We start from the raw sequence: 20,937 nt of genomic DNA, 5'->3' as shown, positions 1-20,937 counted from the left end.
GTATAGACCTTGAGCGGATCACTGCGGACTACGTGGCTCTGGGAAGAAGGATAAAGGAGTTTGAGGTGCAAGTGGTGTTCTCGTCCATCCTCCCCATGGAAGGAAAAGACCTGGGTAGAGACCATCGAGTTGTGGAAGTCAACGAATGGCTACGCAGGTGGTGTCGGAGAGAAGGCTTTGGATTCTTTGACCATGGGACGGTGTTCCAAGAAGGAGTGCTAGGCAGAGACGGGCTCCACCTAACAAAGAGAGGGAAGAGCATTTTCGCAAGCAGGGTGGCTAACCTAGTGAGGGGGGCTTTAAACTAGGTTCACCGGGGGGAAGGAGACCAAAGCCCTGAGGTAAGTGGGGAAGTGGGCTACTGGGAGGAGGCATGAGCAGGAGCGCATGAGAGGGGAGGGCTCCTGCCTCATACTGAGAAAGAGGGGCGATCAGCAGGTTACCTCAACTGCCTATATACAAATGCACTAAGCCTGGGAAACAAACAGGGAGAACTGGAAGTCTTGGCACAGTCAAGGAATTATGATGTGATTGGAATAACAGAGACTTGGTGGGATAACTCACATGACTGGAGTACTGTCATGGATGGATATAAGCTGTTCAGGAAGGGCAGAAAAGGTGAGGGAGTTGCACTGTATGCAAGAGCAGTATGACTGCTCAGAGCTCAAAGTATGAAACTGCAGAAAAACCTGAAAGTCTCTGGATTAAGTTTAGAAGTGTGAGCAACAAGGGTGATGTCGTGGTGGGAGTCTACTATAGACCACCAAACCAGGGGGATGAGGTGGACGAGGCTTTATTCCGGCAACTCGCTGATGTTACTAGATTGCAGGCCCTGGTTCTCATGGGAGACTTCAATCACCCTGACATCTGCTGGGAGAGCAATACAGCGGTGCACAGGAAATCCAGGAAGTTTTTGGAAAATGTAGGGGACAATTTCCTGGTGCAAGTGCTGGAGGAACCAACGAGGGGTACAGCTCTTTTTGATCTGCTGCTCACAAACCAGGAAGAATTAGTAAGGGAAGCAAAAGTGGATGGGAACCTGGGAGGCAGTGACCATGAAATGGTCGAGTTCAGGATCCTAACACAAGGAAGAAAGGAGAGCAGCAGAATACAGACCCTGGACTTCAGAAAAGCAGACTTTGACTCCCTCAGGGAACTGATGGGCAAGATCCCCTGGGAGAATAACATGAGGGGGAAAGGAGTCCAGGAGAGGTGGCTGTATTTTAAAGAATCCTTAGTGAGGTTACAGGGACAAAACCATCCCAATGTGTAGAAAGAATAGTAAATATGGCAGGCGACCAGCTTGGCTTAATAGTGAAATCCTTGCTGCTCTTAAATACAAAAAAGAAGCTTACAAGAAGTGGAAGATTGGACAAATGACCAGGGATGAGTATAAAAATATTGCTCGGGCTTGCAGGAGTGAAATCAGGAAGGCCAAATCACACCTGGAGTGCAGCTAGCAAGAGATGTTAAGAGTAACAAGAAGGGTTTCTTCAGGTATGTTAGCAACAAGAAGAAAGTCAATGAAAGTGTGGGCCCCTTACTGAATGAGGGAGGCAACCTAGTGACAGAGGATGTGGAAAAAGCTAATGTACTCAATGCTTTTTTTGCCTCTGTCTTCATGAACAGAGTCAGCTCCCAGACTACTGCACTGGGCAGCACAGCATGGGGAGGAGGTTACCAGCCCTCTGTGGAGAAAGAAGTGGTTTGGGACTATTTAGAAAAGCTGGACGAGCACAAGTCCATGGGGCCAGATGCTTTGCATCCGAGAGTGCTAAAGGAGTTGGCGGATGTGACTGCAGATCCATTGGCCATTATCTTTGAAAACTCATGGCGATCAGAGGAGGTCCCAGATGACTGGAAAAAGGCTAATGTAGTGCCCATCTTTAAAAAAGGGAAGGAGGAGGATTCTGGGAACTACAGGCCGGTCAGCCTCACCTCAGTCCCTGGAAAAATCATGGAGCAGGTCCTCAAGGAATCAATTCTGAAGCACTTAGAGGAGAGGAAAGTGATCAGGAACAGTCAGCATGGATTCACCAAGGGCAAGTCATGCCTGACTAATCTAATTGCCTTCTATGACGAGATAACTGGCTCTGTGGATGAAGGGAAAGCAGTGGACGTGTTGTTCCTTGACTTTAGCAAAGCTTTTGACACGGTCTCCCACAGTATTCTTGCCAGGAAGTTAAAGAAGTATGGGCTGGATGAATGGACTAAGGTGGATAGAAAGCTGGCTAGATTGTCAGGCTCAACGGGTAGTGATCAATGGCTCCATGTCTAGTTGGCAGCCGGTATCAAGTGGAGTGCCCCAGGGGTCGGTCCTGGGGCCGGTTTTGTTCAATATCTTCATAAATGATCTGGAGGATGGTGTGGATTGCTCCCTCAGCAAGTTTACAGAGGACACTAACCTGGGAGGAGTGGTAGATACATTGGAGGGTAGGGATAGGATACAGAGGGACTTAGACAAATTGGAGGATTGGGCCAAAAGAAATCTGATGAGGTTCAACAAGGACAAGTGCAGAGTCCTGCACTTAGGATGGAAGAATCCAATGCACCGCTACAGACTAGGGCCCGAATGGCTCAGCAGCAGTTCTGCAGAAAAGGACCTAGGGGTTACAGTGGACGAGAAGTTGGATATGAGTCAACAGTGTGCCCTTGTTGCCAAGAAGGCCAATGGCATTTTGGGATGTATAAGTAGGGGCATTGCCAGCAGATCGAGGGACATGATCATTCTCCTCTATTAGACATTGGTGAGGCCTCATCTGGAGTACTGTGTCCAGTTTTGGGCCTCACACTACAAGAAGGATGTGGAAAAATTGGAAAGAGTCCAGCGGAGGGCAACAAAAATGATTAGGGGACTGGAACACATGACTTATGAGGAGATGCTGAGGGAACTGGGGATGTTTAGTCTTCAGAAGAGAAGAATGAGGGGGGATTTGATAGCTGCTTTCAACTACCTGAAAGGCGGTTCCAAAGAGGATGGCTCTAGACTGTTCTCAGTGGTAGCAGATGACAGAACAAGGAGTAATGGTCTCAAGTTGCAGTGGGGGAGATTTAGGTTGGATATTAGGAAAACCTTTTTCACTATGAGAGTGGTGAAACACTGGAATGCGTTACCTAGGGAGGTGGTGGAATCTCCTTCCCTAGAAGTTTTTAAGGTCAGGCTTGACAAAGCCCTGGCTGGGATGATTTAGTTGGGGATCGGTCCTGATTTGAGCAGGGGGTTGGACTAGATGACCTCCTGAGGTCCCTTCCAACCCTGATGTTCTATGATTCTATCATTATTTGTTCTACTCTTTCCCTTTTCCCCTTCCCCTATGTTTCTGCTGTTGCTTTCCCAGAAAGAGTTAAAATGATGGAAAAGTTAGCAAAATAGTAATTGTTAAATTCAATGTGCAGATGACAATATCTATGGAAAAAAATTGAACAATTCTGCTTGGATAAAAATATGTGGACCAGGAATATAATTCTAAAACTATATAGTTATACAACACTACACTACAATTAAAGATAACTTCTGAATCTCGTAACAAACAATAATGAATCAGTCTAAGGACCAATGCTGTTTAAGATCTTTGTAAATTAGATAGAATTAAACATCAGATAAATAGCCTGATAAACATTTGTGTGATAAATGTCTCCTTCATTCAGTTTGCCAACATGATATTATGGTCCCCGCCATACAACAATCATTATGTGTTATGATAGAGATTCTGTTAAATTGTTCAGTTTGCCAAGTAATATTCCTGTTCTTAGACAGCAAAAATGTTTTATATACAAAATTTTTGACATGCAAAAAGTATGTTCTTTCCTAAAGAACTACCAGAACTACATTTTGTTTTTTAAGAGAAAAGGGATGTGATGATATAATGATGTTACCTAGCAAGGAGCTAAACACGCATATTTATACAAATACAGTCTGTATGAGATAGGAGCATTAGCTTTTGGTAAACTTGAGGTAATGATTGCTGCCAGTAGCAAATACAAGAAAAATGAACATTACTAGTGAGTTGAATACTACTTCCCCCTTCAACCTTTTGCATTACAGTCCGTACTTCATTTCACTTCTGTGTTATTAAAATTATTATGATTTAATGCAGGATATATTGATAGTTTCATCAGATAAATTTCCCGTGAGTCAGATTAAAAAGCATAATGTATGCACAGTCATTAAGTGATCTGTTCAAATGACAGAACTTTAATTTAATCCAAAATTCCATTCAGAATAAAGCAAGCATCAGCCCATATTTATTATCTGTGATTGCTGTTCAATGGTTCGTGTTTGTTCCTGTTTGCCCAATGTTGTTTAAATTGTGTTTGTTTTCTTTTTTCCTCCCTTTGTCAGTCACGAGAAATGGCTTCACAAGTAAGTGTTTGTTATTTGTCTCCGTTTCCGCAGTGTTGACCCCAGTGAAAGTAACCCTGACCAGTTATGGAGAGAGGACGAATGAGCTTAGAATCAATGTGTGAAATTAGAATGTTAGAGCAGTTCAGGGCAATTGAGGGTCTCATACTAGTGTCATTTCCCTTAACATGTGCAAAGGCTCTCCTATAATTACATATTGGAACAGTCTTCTATGCAAATGAACAAGCATTTCCATAAAAGTCATAAACATTATGTCAAATTATAGGTATTTGAAATATACTTATGCACAAAAGCATTAACTCGAAAGCTTGTCTCTCTCACCAACAGAAGTTGTCCATTAAAAGATATTGCCTCAGCCACCTTGTGTCTCTAATATCCAGGGACTGGCCTACAACAGTGCATGAGAAAAACATAGCTTTCCTATTGTCATCTTTCTTTTTTCTGTGGTGTATTAAACAGCGTGCTTGTTAAAATCTTTCAGTCAGAGAGTTATGTCTATATGAATCTTCCATACTTCAGCAAATTATCCCTGCTAAAGGCCTGCACATTTTGAGCAATTAAGAGCATATAAAAAGGCATTCAGTGAGGAAGCGGATAAGTCTTTCTTCAACAGGCAAGACACATTCCATTCAGTTCATTGAGATAGCGTTCATATATTCCAAGACCAAAAGGGACAATTGTGATCATCTTGTCTGACCTCCTGCATAACAGACCATAGAACTTACCCCCAAATATTCCCTAGAGCAGATCTTTTAGAAAAACATCCAATCTCGATTTTAAAATGGTCGGTGATGGAGAATCCACCAGGACCCTGGGTAAATTGTTCCAATGGTTAGTTACATTCACGGTTTAAAAATTATGCCTTATTTCCAGGCTGAATTTGTCTAGCTACAACTTCCAGTCATTGGATTGTGTTGTACCTTTGTCTGCTAGATTGAAGAGCTCATTATTAAACATTTTCCCCATGTAGATACTTATATAGAGTTATCAAGTCACCTCTTAATCCTCTCTTTGTAAAGCTAAATAGATTGACTTATTGGAGTTCAAATAGTTTTATTTCTGGATTCTAAGAAATAGAATGTCATTGAATTCCTATTAGAAATAGGCATAGAAGCCTCATGTTTAGAAACAGAATGACAAGAAGCACTAACTAATGCTTATCTTCTCTTGCTGTTGGGGAAATGTAGGAACATATTTATATCAAGCCATAAATGGTCTATATAACACTGTTCCAAGGGCATTTAAAGAAAAAGACTGCCCGTTCAGCAGGCCATGCTGAACATTAATGTATTCTTAACTCTATTGACTTGAGTGTGACTTAAGCATGTGCTTAACTGCATTGCTGAATTGGAGCCGAAGGAGGAGACAAAAGAAAGGTCTCCGATGATTTCTTTGACAAATCTATTTCCTAAATCCCTTAATTTTTTTATGTGATTTTCCCTTTGAAGTCTCAAATCTCTATTAGTGTTGAAGAATGGGAAGACACCAAAGACACAAAAGAACAAATAAACAACCGCAATAACCATCGTAACTCCACATCCAGCGATCAGTCAGATCATCCCTTGTTACGACGGAAGAGCATGCAGTGGGCCCGACGGCTGAGCAGAAAAGTGCCAAAGCACTCCGGCAAAACAGCGGAGAAAATAAGTCAGCAGCGGATGAGCCTTTACAAGCGGTCTGAAAGACAGGAACTTGCTGAACTTGTGAAGAACAGAATGAAGCACTTGGGACTTTCCACAGCAGGATATGGTATGACTATTATTATTGTCTAAGATCAACCTAATTTTATTTCATAAAACCAGAGGATGCCATGGGTGAAGTACAAATATAGCTGTGTGCAAAATTTTGAAATTCATAATTGATCAAATTTCTCAGAGTTTTGATCGAAAAAGGGGGAAAATATGTGAAAAAATCTTGAGCCTTTTCCAACCAGCTCTAGTTCTGGTTTGGGTTTAATTCACTCTCTTTTTAGATGGGATATTATAAGGCAGTTGAACCAATTGGTACTGCTATTACTACAGGACATGAAATCAGAAATGAAAACTATTTTCTCCTGTATTGGGGGCTCATTATAGAGATGATCACATATAACATTCTCTTTATTCATGTAAACAGATGGTGACAGAGTTGTAAATTTCTTACACTTTAAAGGGTTTTCTTTGTTTTTTTAATTCCTGCAGGATATATCATCTTTCCTTTGATTTTTAAAATAAGATGGGAAACATGCCCAATGTGCTCACATCACATTTATGAGTGATGCATCACTAGGTCTATGCTTCAATTTTTTTTTCATCCCCTCCTCTGTTTTTCAAGCTTTTTAAAAGCATATAAAGAAATCCATTTAATACATATGGCATTGTAGCACACTTTGAGGTTTATTGGACATCTGTCCAGAGATTTTAGCACAAGAAATCAAGTCATTCAGGAGCCTAAAAAGCTAGACCATGATTCACAGCTCAAAACTTCTCTCTTAGCCATTGGCAATAACTTTGGAAAACAGGTGGCAATTTGTAGCACATCAGAGCCAACTTCCTTTCAAAGCTGAAAAACCCACTGCATGTCCTTTTCTGATTTTATTTTGATTAATAATGAATCCAGTGTTGGGAGAACAACACAGGATTGAACATTAGCTCATATATCATTGTTTGCCCAATATCTGGATGAGTTGGGACATGATTTTCTGAATTGCATGGTTGCTAAATTTGCAACACATCTAGTCATTTTTCAGATAATTAAAACAATCTTTCATGTTCAGATGGATTTAGGGAGCGCCAGCTGGATGGAACCTAACTCATTACATTTTGGGAGCCTTAAGAAGTAAAAAGCCATTTGTGAGTAGAGATGGCATGCAAAAGTTACAGGAACAGCTGCTGTCCTAACATATAGGTTTATTGAAGGGGTCAAGTGTGAAATAAACTACATTTACACCACAGCAAATTCCTATTAATCAATTTCCAAAATAAAGATAAGAGGATCAATACAAGGTTTTACAAATTATGTTGAGACTTTTACTATACTAGCTAATAGATGATTCACATATGACCCAGCATTCATAAAGAAAATTTCCATCCTGGATCCTTTTGGTACATCTTTGGTATTGTATTTAATTCAATTTTATAACAGGTTCTTATTTCACCCTCATCACACTAATATCTGAGTGTCTTCAAATAGTGCATGAAGCAACATGACTGACATCTATCACATGTGGTTCGTTTTATCTCACATCCTCTCTTCAGGGAGGAATTGTGTGTGAAGTGGAGTGGTTTATTTTTGCACGGTTTGCAGTTATTTTTTTTAAATGTACATGCTTCTATGTATTTATGGAAGAGAAGGCATAATCAAAGATATGCACTGTAAAGCTTGCACCTGGAGCAGAAGTTGGTGAGGTGTGTGATGATGAGATTTGTGATGGTCCTTAGTTTCAGTGGGAGTTTATACCCCTTCATACTATTTGTACTTAAAGATTAGAAGAAACTTAATTGTGATACCTGGGAAAAATGAGAGATGGTTATAACTCAGAGTTTGTGTCTTAATTTGAATTTTCCTTAAAGTGTTCTTCTGTGCTGGGAAGTTATCACAGAAATGGTATTGTGGGGGATTCCCTGTTTATTGTTTCTCAATAATTCTAGGTCAAATATGATCAGTTCACAATGTTTTATTTGTAAACTACAAGCCTGCAAACTCTGCCTGGGGTCTGAGACTCAGTGTGGGTTCTTTTTATCTTATCCATTGCCAGCAATAAATATTGTGCAATCAGAACTTAATTAACAATTCTACTGACTGTATCCAAGACAGAAGAGAATCCATCTTACCCTCTGTAGCAGGGCTTCTTCTCTGCCTCGGTGGGTCCTGCACTTCCTTCTAACGGTAGGTCAGGATAGCATCTTGTCTCTCAGAATTCCCCCCTCCCTACCCCATTTGTAGTGGGCGAGGAAATTCTGTCTCCAATCAGCCTTCCCGTTTCTGGGCCTGCTAGCCCTCACCGCTTCACTAGGGCTTCTGGCTTCCTCGGTGGACATCCAGTGAGAGGAAAAAGGGGTGGGGGAGCCCAGTCCCACCCTCTACTCCAGGCCCCAACCCAGGAACCCTACAAGTAGCAGCCTCAGGCTGTCAGTTCCCAGGAAAGCTGTCAGCTTCCCCAGGTTACTTCCCTACACCCCTTGGCTTATTGTCTCCACTTTGCTTGGGCGGGGTTCCTCCCAACCCTCCTGCCAGGGGTGGGGGAGAGCCCCTAATCTCTGGTAACCCTTCCAGGCATGGCAGCACCACACCAAACACATGGCTCAGTCTCTCCCCTCTGGTAGACCTTTTCTTCAGGTGTTTGGTGTTTCTCCTGTTTAGGGTAGGGTTTCTCCCCAAATTCTATGCCTGTGAGGTTTTCCCCTGGTCTTTGTCAACTTCCACACTACTCAGCTCACCTTCACTCTCACAACACCTATCACCCACCCTGACTGGTTGGGGGGAAGGCTTTTAACTTGTTCTGGCAGGTACTTAATTGGCTCCAGGTGTCCTTATTAGCCTGGAGTAAGCCCTGCTCAGTTACCAGGGGAAGAGGGACCTACTTATACTGAGGCTAATATCTTCCTTCCTGCACTCTCCTGTGGCTGTCTGGCCTGACCCTGCCACACCTCACATTAGCTGTATTAGTTCTGCAGGGCTAATAAGAGTAAAACCATACACATTATTTGTAGTAAGGAAAAACAGCTATGCCTTCTAATATAGCCAGTGACAGGTCTATTGAGTGAAAAGGTGCCATTTTTACATAGTCTGTTTTCAGAAGGAAAGTTTTTATCCAGCGTTTTGGATCAGGCCTGTCTATTGGAAAAATATAAAGAGATGTTGACAAAAGAAAGTACTTGTCTTTTTCCCTAACACAGCAAACACAGATTGCTGAGGGGGGAGAAGGGCGAACTAACCAGAAATAAGGATGATGTTGCTTTTGCTATTTCAATCAGCTTTTTCACCAAACTATGGTTTAAAAGTGATATGTATGTAGTTTTCTCCCAGAACAGAAAAATCTAGCAGCCACACGGCTGGGAGCATTCTATACGTTGCAATGAAAATAACACATTTTGACATTGTGAGAAAATCTATTGAACACTGGTTTCTGAAATGAAAAGGATGGTCTGCCTTGATCAAAATTGCTGTCATGTATTTGATTTTTCCTCCCTCTTTCCAATATGTACACAGCCAACATTACAAGACAGCTGGGAATATTGTTACTAAACAATAACAAATCTTGTTTGTTAGAATATAGAATGATTGACATTCCTAAAGGTATAAGCATGACAACTTGTCATCCGAATGAAACTACTTCTACAGATGCTGATGGTTTCTGACCCTGATCATGACCGGTGTGTGTACTGTCCCTTGCAGTTAAGAACAGAATGGTGAAAATGAGTCTTTTCTGGAGATTGGGAAATAAATGACTGGAATGTTAGGCAAGGCTTCAGTTATATTTTAGCCCCACTCATACACATGAGCATGCACATGCATGCAAAACACACACAATCTAAAGTCTTAGAGCACCTATACATGCACACAGAAAGAAGTCCACAAATACAGATCTGTCTCTGCCCCAGTAGTAGGGGGAGTCACCACTCTCCCTTGTCCTTTCACTGCATGCAGCCTTTAGAAATTGGAGCTCTACTTTTTGGGGAAGGCTGGGATGTTACAAAGACAGGAATACTTCTGACAATCAGTGATACCTCTACTGCATTAACTTTGGCACAGAGCGCTCGTGTACTCTGGAAGCCCAACTGGTAAGAAAATAAGTTGTATAATTTCAACCACTCTGTTACTTTAAGAAAAAGTCAGTAATTAGAGTTTCCAGGGGCAGCAATGGATGGAAGGAGTTACTAGAGCCAGCGTGAGGTTCAATAGACAGCACAGTTGCTGTGGAAGCACAGGGTCTTTGTACAGATGGCTCTTGGCTTCTAGTGTGTTCCCAAAATAAACCCTGGCACCCAACAGAGGCCCTGGGAGGAAACTTCACAAGGAGAACCTTTCCAAGATTTCATCCCTATAATGGAGATCTTACCTTACTTTGTGCAAATGGGGCCTCTGCCTCATTTTTGCCCTCACTATAAATGGTTTAGTCCTTCCACTAAACCAAAACATCTCATCTTCTGTCATGATGAAAGTTCAAAACGAAACCAAGAGTCCAGTCAGAGTCCAGACCACTTCATCACCCCCTCTTTCTCCCAATGATATGTATGTTTTTGGACCTTCAATCCAGAAGAAAGGAGAGGCACTTCTTCCCACTCGCTGCTGGAAAACCCAGCCTTGGGCCTTGAGAAAAGGAAGTGAGAGCCTGGTTCCATTATCTAAGCCCCTCTCTACCTCCTTGTCCAGGGTTTGTCCTCTGCTTGCTCATGGGGTTCCACTCTCTCATCTGATCCACCAGCAGTTAAAAAAACCCCACCATAACCAAAAACAAAAACCTCCCCTTTTCATGAGTCCATTTTCTCTCCAGCTGCCTCGCTACATGGATCCTTCTCAAAGGTAATTTAGATCCACAACCTGTTCCCCCATAAGCTCACTCTGTTCTTGGGTAGGAGAGGTCATATAAGCCACTTCTCTTCTCAGCATTCATTGTCAGCCTGTAGCTCATATGGTCCCTCTGGAATGCAAGTGCTAAAATCTCTCAGTTCTGGGCAGAATCCAGGCACAAGGTAGCTCTGGAACCCAATTTAAGGCCCAGTGTACCCTGTGCAATCCCCACAACCCTTCCTCAGATTTTCCCCCTGGGTGGCATGATTTGGCACTTGTTTGCTAGTTAGATTTCTTTCTAGTAGGGGAAACTTCAACAGATTCCTTATCATTTAAAAAAAAACCAATCCTTTGAAAGTGAGTAGTTGATTTAATTCTTGTCAATAAATAAAATTAAATGGAGGGCCCTGCCCCTTTAAGAATCAGAGGCCTGGAGCTGGACAGTCCCATCCATTTAGCCCTGCCTTCCACATCTGGGATGTGGTGTGGGATTTAAGTAGTAGAACCAGCTTTGTACAGAGAAGTTGATTCCCCTATAAAGAGCAGCAGGAAGCTGAGGGAACTATCTACCTACACACACCAAAGTAGAGTGAGATTTCAGGAAGCTGAGGGAACTGACTACCTACACATACCAGAGTAGAGTGCGATTGCAGCAGAGGTTTCCCAAGGTAAGCAATGGCTGTGGGGAGTGAGTAGGCTCCAGAGGGAACCTGGAATAGGTTTCATGGAAAAGGTTTTAGGCAGGGAGGGCCTGGGAGATCTCCAGCGGGACAGACTGGGACTAGGGGCTTGATGAGGATTTGAGCACTTTATTTTGGGAATGACTTTATTTTAATAAATTCAGACCCAAGGATGGATGTTGCTGAACGAGAGAATTGTTGTTTTGAAATTTTGATTGAGAAAGCCCTGAAAAGAGGGGAACTTTGGTAGGGGACTGCTTGCAGGGCTGCCATAAGCGGGTGTTGACTCTGTTACACAGTGTCTAGTGTTCGTGAACAAAGGTCACTCATTAACAATATCAGAAGATGCATGCAGGAATGAGGGGGGTCTGGGAACTAATGTTGACGCTTAAAATAGGCCCAGAAAGATTCTAAGCAAGACTTTCATAATGCTCTTCAGTTAAGAAAAAGCCATCTTAAAGAGTGGACTTTTACCCAACAGTAACCTTCAGCTGCTGTTATACATATGTTGGTAATCTTAACCACAAAATGTAAAAACTGATGTTATGGATATTTTAACAAATATTAACCACAAAATGTGTCAGGAAGTATCCTAAAAGAAGGAAGAGTATGAGCAAAAATGGAAGAAACTGATAGGGATTATACTGATAACATAGGAGAAAAACAAAAAGCATAACTACCCTTGAAGATAAGTAAGTGAGATAATCTGCAGGCTGGCTGGAGACTGTCATAGAACTACAGACTAGATCTTCCACAGCTGTTGGTTACTGTACACCTCTCTCTCACTTAATCTCATGCCTCAGTTCACTATCTATAACATGTGAATAATATTTCCTTTCTCTGACTCTCTTGGTCTTATCTAATTAGATTGTAAATTCTTTGGGGCAGGGGCTGTCTCATACTATGTGTTTATACAGCACCTAGCCCAATGGGGCCACAGTTTTAGCTTGAGTCTTTCACTGCTGCTGTAATACAAATAATAAATGTCCCCAGTTTGATCCCTGGATAATTATCCACACTTTCCATTGACTTAATTGGAGTCACACAAGTTTATCTGAGGGAAGAATCAGGCTCAAATATATTTTCTGAGAATTTTAAAAAGAAAGGAAGAACCCACCAACTTTTCATCCATGACAGGGAGTTAAAGCAGAAAATTATATTGCTATAATCTCGACTCACATTCTTATGCAAGCCAAAGGAAAATTCTGCATATGGTGGATACTTGCCTTTATTTTTTTTATTTTCTTTTTCTGAAATTTGGTTTTCTTTAAAATGGCAGTTGAAAGCCAACATTAATGTTCATTTCAATATTCAAATTGAGGAAGACAATATGTGAAACTACAGAATGGAAAAGGTTTGATAGGTAAGTACACTCCTCTTCAGCTAATTACATCTATTTGAGCCATTTCTAATTTAGAAATTTCCATTACAATATTTTTTCAGACAAATGTCTGTATTTTGTTATAAAGAGAACCTCTCTTTTGGCAACCCCATTAATGGTCTCATGCTGCACAAAACATTACTGTTCTATGTATTTATCCATCTGCAAAACTGAGATGCCAAATCTTACTATACTTGTTGCTTCATCACTCCAATTCCACATAAAGTTCTCGGCCTTTAAGTCCTGAAGATCCATCCTTTCTCTCTCCCCACCACACCCCAGAATTATCCCTCTAACAAGACATTTTGCTGCCCACTAAGAAATGGATAGGAACCCTTGTGTAGCCCTGTTCATTCAAACAGCCCGAGGAAGCCAAGACTCCTGCCTCTTTAAGCATTCATTTTCTACTAATCCAGGGAACAAGGATCTACAAGTAGGACTCAAACAACATCCTCCCATATTAGAGGCACAAGGTGGGTGAGGTAATGTATTTTATTGGACCAACTTCTGTTGGTGAAAGAGACAAACTTACACAGATATCTTCTTCAACTTCTCACTCTCTCACCAACAAGAAGTTAGTCTTATAAAAGCTATTACCTCACCCACCATTCCTCTCTCATACCCTGGGACCAACATGGCTACAACAACACTGCAAATCCTCCAACAGTATAGATAATTAAGACCCTAAATTTCAACTGATACAAGCACCAGCATCTTTATACTAGTAACTGCATTCACACTAGGAGTTTGTATCACTAATTATATTGTTTTCCAAATATATAGAGTTATAGTGGTATAAAAACTGTGTGTGGATAACCCACAGAGAAATCATGCTGGTCTACCACCACATCCGATGAAGTGAGCTGTAGCTCATGAAAGCTTATGCTCAAATAAATCTGTTAGTCTCTAAGGTGCCACAAGTCCTCCTTTTCTTTCCACCACATTTAGTGACACATATGAGAATCAACCAACTCACAGAGTACTATATATATTACATTAGCAGCGACTTTGGGAATCTGAATATAAAACCTACCCAGAACCAGGGTGTCTCTGATAATTCTCATTTCATAAAAGTACATGTATTCTTTCAGAATGTGAAATTTTCCCCTTAAAACAAACAAGAGTGAACTCAGCACAGAGCAAACATTCCTTATCTACGTATCTTGTAAATACAAACTTGTTTCATTTGGAATGCTATTTTGGATAGGTACTAAAATCAAACAAAACTAGAGACAGCGATCTAACAGAGGGCAGTGTGTGACAATGGGGGGGGGGGGGAGGGGGGATGGGCTTTTTGGATAGAACATGTTCCAAGCTCCACTGTCACAGTCATCATTTGTGACGGGGTATTATAAGAAATGACTAAAAAATAATGAGCAAAAAAACCTCTGACTCCTACTTATATTAGCATTCACCAATCAAGCCAACTATTTTTTAACTAATTGGTAGTGTATGTCCCTGCTTCCTGTCAAGTAACATATGCATATGCTACAAGAAAGACACTTTCATTAAACAGAAAATTATGTTGTATAAAGAACTGTCTTGAGAGTGGCAAATGTAGAAAATAGAGGGGAAATCATTTAAAACGCTGGTCATTTCCACAGCCAGCAGTCAGCTTGTACCACTGTCTGCATTCTAACATTTCACATTCAGAGAAACAATATTTCTCATCCAGATAATTCTCATCTCCGGCTAAGTTCATTTATCCTACTTTAATATGAAAAAGTTTCAGATCTGAAACCAGCTAAAGAATATATGTTTTTACCAACATTTACAATGAGAATAAATACATTTCAAATCAAAATAATCTTAAGAGATGGTAAGATATTCTGCAGTTACAAACAGTGGTGTTCAGGCACCTGAATTTGCTATATGGAACCTAAGTCATTGATTTAAGTGTTAAAGCTCTGAAGAAACAGAATCCTGCTCTCAGGACTTGGGAGGCAAATGAAGTGGAAGTTATTTTCAGCTGGTTCTGTAACTTCTAATTTGTACATTGGCCCTAGTCAGGACCTTGAATTGTATCGAGTAATGGAGAGCTAACCCAGTTCTCTGAATGATGGTGCGAGAAGTTGTCATGTGCCTGTTCCACCTAGAAGATTGGCTGCAGTGTTCCTAATCAGCAGCAGTTGATGTATGGTGTATCTTTGTGTGTGCTATGTCTTTAGTTGTCAGCTCTAGGAACACTGAGTGTCCTTAACAAGTTCCACTGGTCTGAAATGTTTTACCAATTCCAGAGATATTTCCTGTCTTTATGATTCCATTAGAAAATATTGTATTTTTTCAACTTGGTGGAACTATTTAAGTGGGATCATAGTAGATGTTTATACAGTATTCACCACTGTGGCATCCTAGTGCCTCAGTTTCCACATCAAAGTAATGTGTGTGGAGCACTGTGGCCATATCTTTGATTGTGAGGGGCAAGCATAATTTTATCAATTGAAGTTAGACGACCACATTTCTAGCTTCCACCACTATTCAGGTGTAGGGGAGAGTTGAATGTAACTCCCAGCCTTTGCACCTCCCTGGTAGCCAATGGATTAATGCCCTAAGCAAAGCACACATCTGTTTTACTCAAGTTTGATCTTGCCATTATTAAAGAAGGTGTTTATTTCTTATTTGAGACAGTCCTTGAAGGCTTGACTTTGTTCCCAAACTATCTACCAGTCCTAATTCTTGACAAGCATTCATTTGTACACAGTGCTGCAAATCAGTTAGACTCTGGATTCAGCAAAACACTTAGTCACACCTTCAAGTCTCCTTGAAGTTAGTGGGATTTAGGCACATACTTAACTGTTTGTCTGGATAGAGGTCCTCAGTGACTTGGCATTAGAAGTCTAATCCTTAGGGGCATGAGAAGCATAACTAGGGGGTCTTGCATTGAAGTCCGCTTGACTACTGAAGGCTAAATGGGATGTGAATTATTCGACTCAGCACCAATTATCTAGAATTTCAGGCTCAAATCCTAGTAGACTCCATGTAGCCATTCATCCTGTGCTATGTATTTCATTCTATGTGGGTCTTTTGAGACCTTAAAAGTCCTTTATTCTACATGGATGCTAAGGAGCTCATGACACTTTTTTTTTTTTTTTTTTAAAGTGTGAGCATTAACTGCAATATCTATTGAGGGGGGGGGAAGTATTCCTTCCCACACTGTTGTTCAAAATTCTGGTTGGTAGCCAGCATGCGTGCCAGTGGAGGCTGCAATTCAGTCATGCAATATAGAAATCATTTGTACTTTGGGATCCTTCAAAGTGCGGTGTATATTTATATGTAAATATAGAAAATGTTTCAGTTGTCCAATGTGACGTGATAATACAGCCAATTACATGTTGGCAAGAGGAAGATATTATATATAGATGTTCCCTCAAAGGACTTTCCCATTCAGCTTACTAACAAGCGATAAATTAAATAAAAGCATTTCCAAAGCAATTGATGATAGAGAATTACATTTGTTAGCAGTAAGGGGATTAATCTTCCTGGTTTGATTGTGATATCCCCTGGTTGTGGGTGTTTGGATGGTATGATAATATTTCTGTGTTGCTCTTAAAAATTGAAATTGCTACAATAATGGACATACAAATAGCTTGGCTACTTCTGTGGTAGCAGAGGTCACTAACTGTAACAGTCTTCAGTGTATTCTGCTGCAGTTCTTCTCAAAAATAGATATTGGTACTTTATTTTGATAATTTCTTAGGAAAAATGAGTTTCCGTCAAATATTTCCAATACAAGCAATTTGAAAGTAGATTTTCCACTTAAAAAAGCTGCTGCACTTATATATGCGGTCACTTTGTGAAACAAGCCTGATAGTTCCCTTTTGACAGCTATATGGACAGAACATAATTTGTTAAGGTTGATTTAGCAAAAGCTATAATTCTTACCATTTCCTTGTAAATAATCTAATAAATCCTGTATATTTTTTGTCCTCTAGATGAAATGAATGATCATCAAAACACCGTCTCTTACATCCTAATCAATCCTTCTCCAGATACAAGACTAGAGCTGAATGATGTTGTGTAAGTTGATGACATAAATCATAAGATCCACAAAGTGTCTCATTTTCACTTTCATGCTAGAATTCATTTCTTTTATCTTTTGCACTTTATTGCTTTTATTTTCCTCTCATGAGGAATCATTTCCATGCACATCCAAAAAAACTATACATGAAATCATTCATTAATTTACACAAGATTATTTTTAAGGTTTTTTCTTCTTTAAATAACCCTCTTCCTTCCCTCTAAATTGAAGTGTCAGATAAAATTAAATTAAGAAAAATCACAGCTCTCAGATACCTTCATACTATATTACATTCTCACTCTTGTTTCTTGCTCATGATTCGTTAGTCATCGAGCATCAATAAAAAGCATTGTAAAGTCAAGCTTTCGAAGACATTCAAAGACAGTAAATTATTTCAAAGATCATTTTCTTTAATGATTTTTAGGGCCTGATCCAAAGCCCACTGAAGTAAATGGGCTTATGGCATAGGCCCTAAAAGGAAGAAGTGACTATTAAATACATTAAGATACCAGTTACATGATCCTAAGTCTTTTAGGCATCTCTTCAAATACTTTTATTTTTACTTGGTTATCAAAAATTTCAGCATTCCATCACCTGCCCATTTTGACACTTTTCAGAATAATAAAAAAGCCATGACACTGGATGGTAGCTTTAAAATATCTCTATCTAAATTTAAATAACTTTTTTTGTTTCTACAATCCACTCCTGTCTTCACCTTCTCACAAATTGCTTAGTTAAGAGAGAGATGTTATTGTGCCACAAATTGACAAGAACCAAACACATTTCACATAATCATTTAGCTAAGTGTTATAAGAATGAAAGTGGACCTTTTCTCCAAACTCACATCAACAATTTTGACATTCAAACAGGTTCAGGCTACTTAATTGTTGCCTGCGTCTGTACTTCCTCATTTTGGAGAGAACCAAAAGCATGAACATTGTAATGCTAAGAGAAATGCATAAGCTTTTCCAGCCTGGATGGAACTCTTGAGAATTCAACCTTGTGATGCTGGGGTTTGATCCGGCTGGAGATGAAACACTCCAGCACCACTATGTCCTTTACTTTAATGGGACTACTCACATCTTTAAAGTTAAGCATGTGCTTTGCTGGATAAGGGCCAGAGTGCTCTTCAATTTCCACTGACGACTGTTGCATCTGTATCTGGCCATGAGTCACTGCACACATAACTACAGGTGTCTGAAGAGATATTCAGGTAAAATGTAATAACTTTAATGCACACACCTACTATTTGCTAACATCTCAACAAAACTATAAATTTGACTAACAGGCTTTTTATTTTGGCCATAACATTGATTTTTTTTTAAAATATAATCTGTCTATCACTTACTTTCTAAACATATACAACATGACACACCATCTGAGATACAGAAAAAGATGCCATGCCTGAAGCTGAATCCCTAAAGCTCAGATAGTCTAAATAGGCCAGCACTGCTACCTACCCGGAAATGAAGCCATCCAGCCTCAAAAAATTAGGACAAAACATGTTGGCACATCTACTCAAATGCAGGCTACTGCTCATAGGGAAAATCAGGCTCTGAGACAAGGACTATAGTTACCAGCAACTCCTCTGGCACCGTCCATTTGTAGGATGAAACTTACCTCTGTAAGAGACAGCTTTCCTGGAAACTGATTCTACCGGACTGTAGAAACAAACACCACAAATTTTACGGATTTCACTCAGAGTAATGTGCACTTCTTTGATCTTGGCTTTGCTAACATATAGCATAGTGTAGATAGAATATAATAAAAATAAAAGTCTCCAAGCAGTATCCCCATAGGAAGAGGGGAAAAAACAAACAAACAGCATATGCCACACACTTAATGTACTTTTGGATACTCAGATACAGCCCTCACCACCCTAATAGAAGAATTTGAATGATATAAACCTTAGTATAAATGGAACTCAATGGGAGCTGACAGGTGCTCTTCACTTTTGAAGAATCAGGTACCTAAATATTTAGGAGCCTAATTTTGGTCAAAAAATAATTGTCTACAGTGTCAGGCACTTCAGACTACAAGTATATCATGGACAAAGGTATGCTAAAATCATTGTTTATGTTGTTAAAGTAGCTGCAGAAGTCACAAATGCAAGTCTAAGTTAATTTCCTTTTAGAGAAACTATAAAAAAACATTTTTGTTTAATGTATTCTTTTTGTGAATAGTTAATAACATGAACAAAAACCTTCATAATTGCATCAGTGGGTACATTACAGGGGGACAAATGTAACATTTTTGCCTTCATACATTTATTTAATATGCAAATTATTCTTCCAGTATTAAAACTGGAGTCTTGTTTAATCTGAAACACACATTACAGCTGTAATCACATCAGTCATATAAAGTTTGGGTCCAAATCTTTATTCACTTGAAGGGATTTAGCATGTTGTGTTTAGGCTGAATTAGAAACAGTAGAGATTAATGTAATCTATTTGCTTGTCCATATGACTATAGACTCATGAAAGGTACTGATTGACAGCCCTGAAGACTGATCACCTGTGGTTATTTACCAAACAAACAGATATAGGGTGATCTGTGATAACATACATTTTCTGCATTGCCTCATTGTACCTCATCGCTGCAGAGAAAGCGGTTCAGCCGACAACTAAGTTCCAGTCTATCTGCCAGTGAAGTCATTTCGAATCTCTCCATGGATTTAGCTGAGATCAGTCCCTTAATCCTTGGTTCCTGCTGAGGTTGCTAATAATTTAGCATGGTGTTTAATTGTGGTGTTTCTTTTGTCCGCTACGAGACCACAAACTCACTTTACATACAATAGGCCACTCAAAAGCCAACAAATAGATAAATGCTACTTTTTGGATACCACTGATCTTGATTGTGAACTGGTGATCCAGTTTCTTATCCTATTAATTTCACATTTTGAACCTTCCTCTTGCTCACAGTGGATTTGAATCCTTTGATCTCCTGCAAATCTAGTATTAATATGCCTTAATGGAATGATAAATCTAAAATTGTGCATCCCTCTTCAAGTGTATTCACTGGATGAAGTTTAATTCCTGATTAAAATCCCTCTGTGCTTTGACCTCAAGTTTAAGTCATAAAGTCACTTCCTGGTATGTTTAATTAATGAAACGAGAATTTTACTGTGTGACCCAAATTTATTTGGATATAATCAGGTCTTAATGATACTCAATAAGTAACATTGTAGGAAGGTTACATTAACTTCAGTGATAGTAACATTTTTCTCCATTATTTTATGAAAACATGCAAGTTTCCAAACTACAGTACAGAATGTGGAAGAAACATATAAAGGTAATTACAAATATGCTATGTGATCTCAGTTCTATGAAGTAATGAGAAACAAGACTGAAGTTTCCAGTTTAGTAAGACTTTCAAGTGCAAGAGATCGCTTTAAGCTGTACTGCAACCTGTGCAATAACACGCTAGGGAAGCATGCAAATGCATTTTATCCTAATTTACATCAAGCTTTTATAACTGCTTTTTTCTTTTTACAGTTACTTGATCCGACCCGATCCATTGGCATATGTTCCAAATACCGCAACCAGCCGAAAAAATAGCTTCTGCAATACTGTTGGGCAAGATGCCAGGGAAGAAACACAACTTTGATATATTATTCTGCTCAATGATAAGAGACCATTTTTATATTGTGTCTAGTAACTGCTTTGAAATCTAATCAAAATGGAATGTTTATATTTTGTTCAGATCTTCTTGGACCAGAGAGAATGCTATCTGATAAGTGGGCAAGAATTCAAGTTTGGGAAAACATGTACTCTAATGAAAGCGATTGCTATTCTGTAGCCTATTCCAGTAATTTTGGAAATGGAACTGTGTCACACATTAATGGAGTGATTATGAAAAGCTAGATTACATTTTAACAATCTAATCGGAACAAATTCCATCAGAATGAATTTAATTGCTGCTTCTAAATGTTATGTTTATCTAACAGAGAGTGAATCACTAAGCCTCTGACCCGTAACTTGAAAGAATATCAATGCACAAAACA

General features: G+C 39.7%; 1 protein-coding gene across 3 annotated transcripts in view; it reads left to right on the top strand.

Moving 5' to 3' along the window:
* Positions 1-20,540, top strand: part of KCNT2 (potassium sodium-activated channel subfamily T member 2) — a 293,358-nt gene extending 272,818 nt beyond the window's left edge. For 2 of the 3 annotated variants that reach the window (XM_077824101.1, XM_077824100.1), the window contains 3 exons: positions 5,812-6,112; positions 16,849-16,933; positions 20,429-20,540. In XM_077824101.1, coding sequence (XP_077680227.1) covers positions 5,812-6,112; positions 16,849-16,933; positions 20,429-20,540 — 498 coding nt within the window. Of the gene's footprint in view, positions 1-4,342; positions 4,364-5,811; positions 6,113-16,848; positions 16,934-20,428 lie in introns of all 3 variants that reach the window. The other variant, XM_077824102.1, reaches the window with a different exon arrangement.
* Positions 20,541-20,937: the final 397 nt, after the last annotated feature.

The sequence above is a fragment of the Eretmochelys imbricata genome, chromosome 8 (assembly GCF_965152235.1).
Source record: "Eretmochelys imbricata isolate rEreImb1 chromosome 8, rEreImb1.hap1, whole genome shotgun sequence".
Lineage (NCBI taxonomy): Eukaryota > Metazoa > Chordata > Testudines > Cheloniidae > Eretmochelys > Eretmochelys imbricata.
Note: the sequence above shows the minus strand (reverse complement) of the source record. Positions and strands in the feature narration are given on the sequence as shown.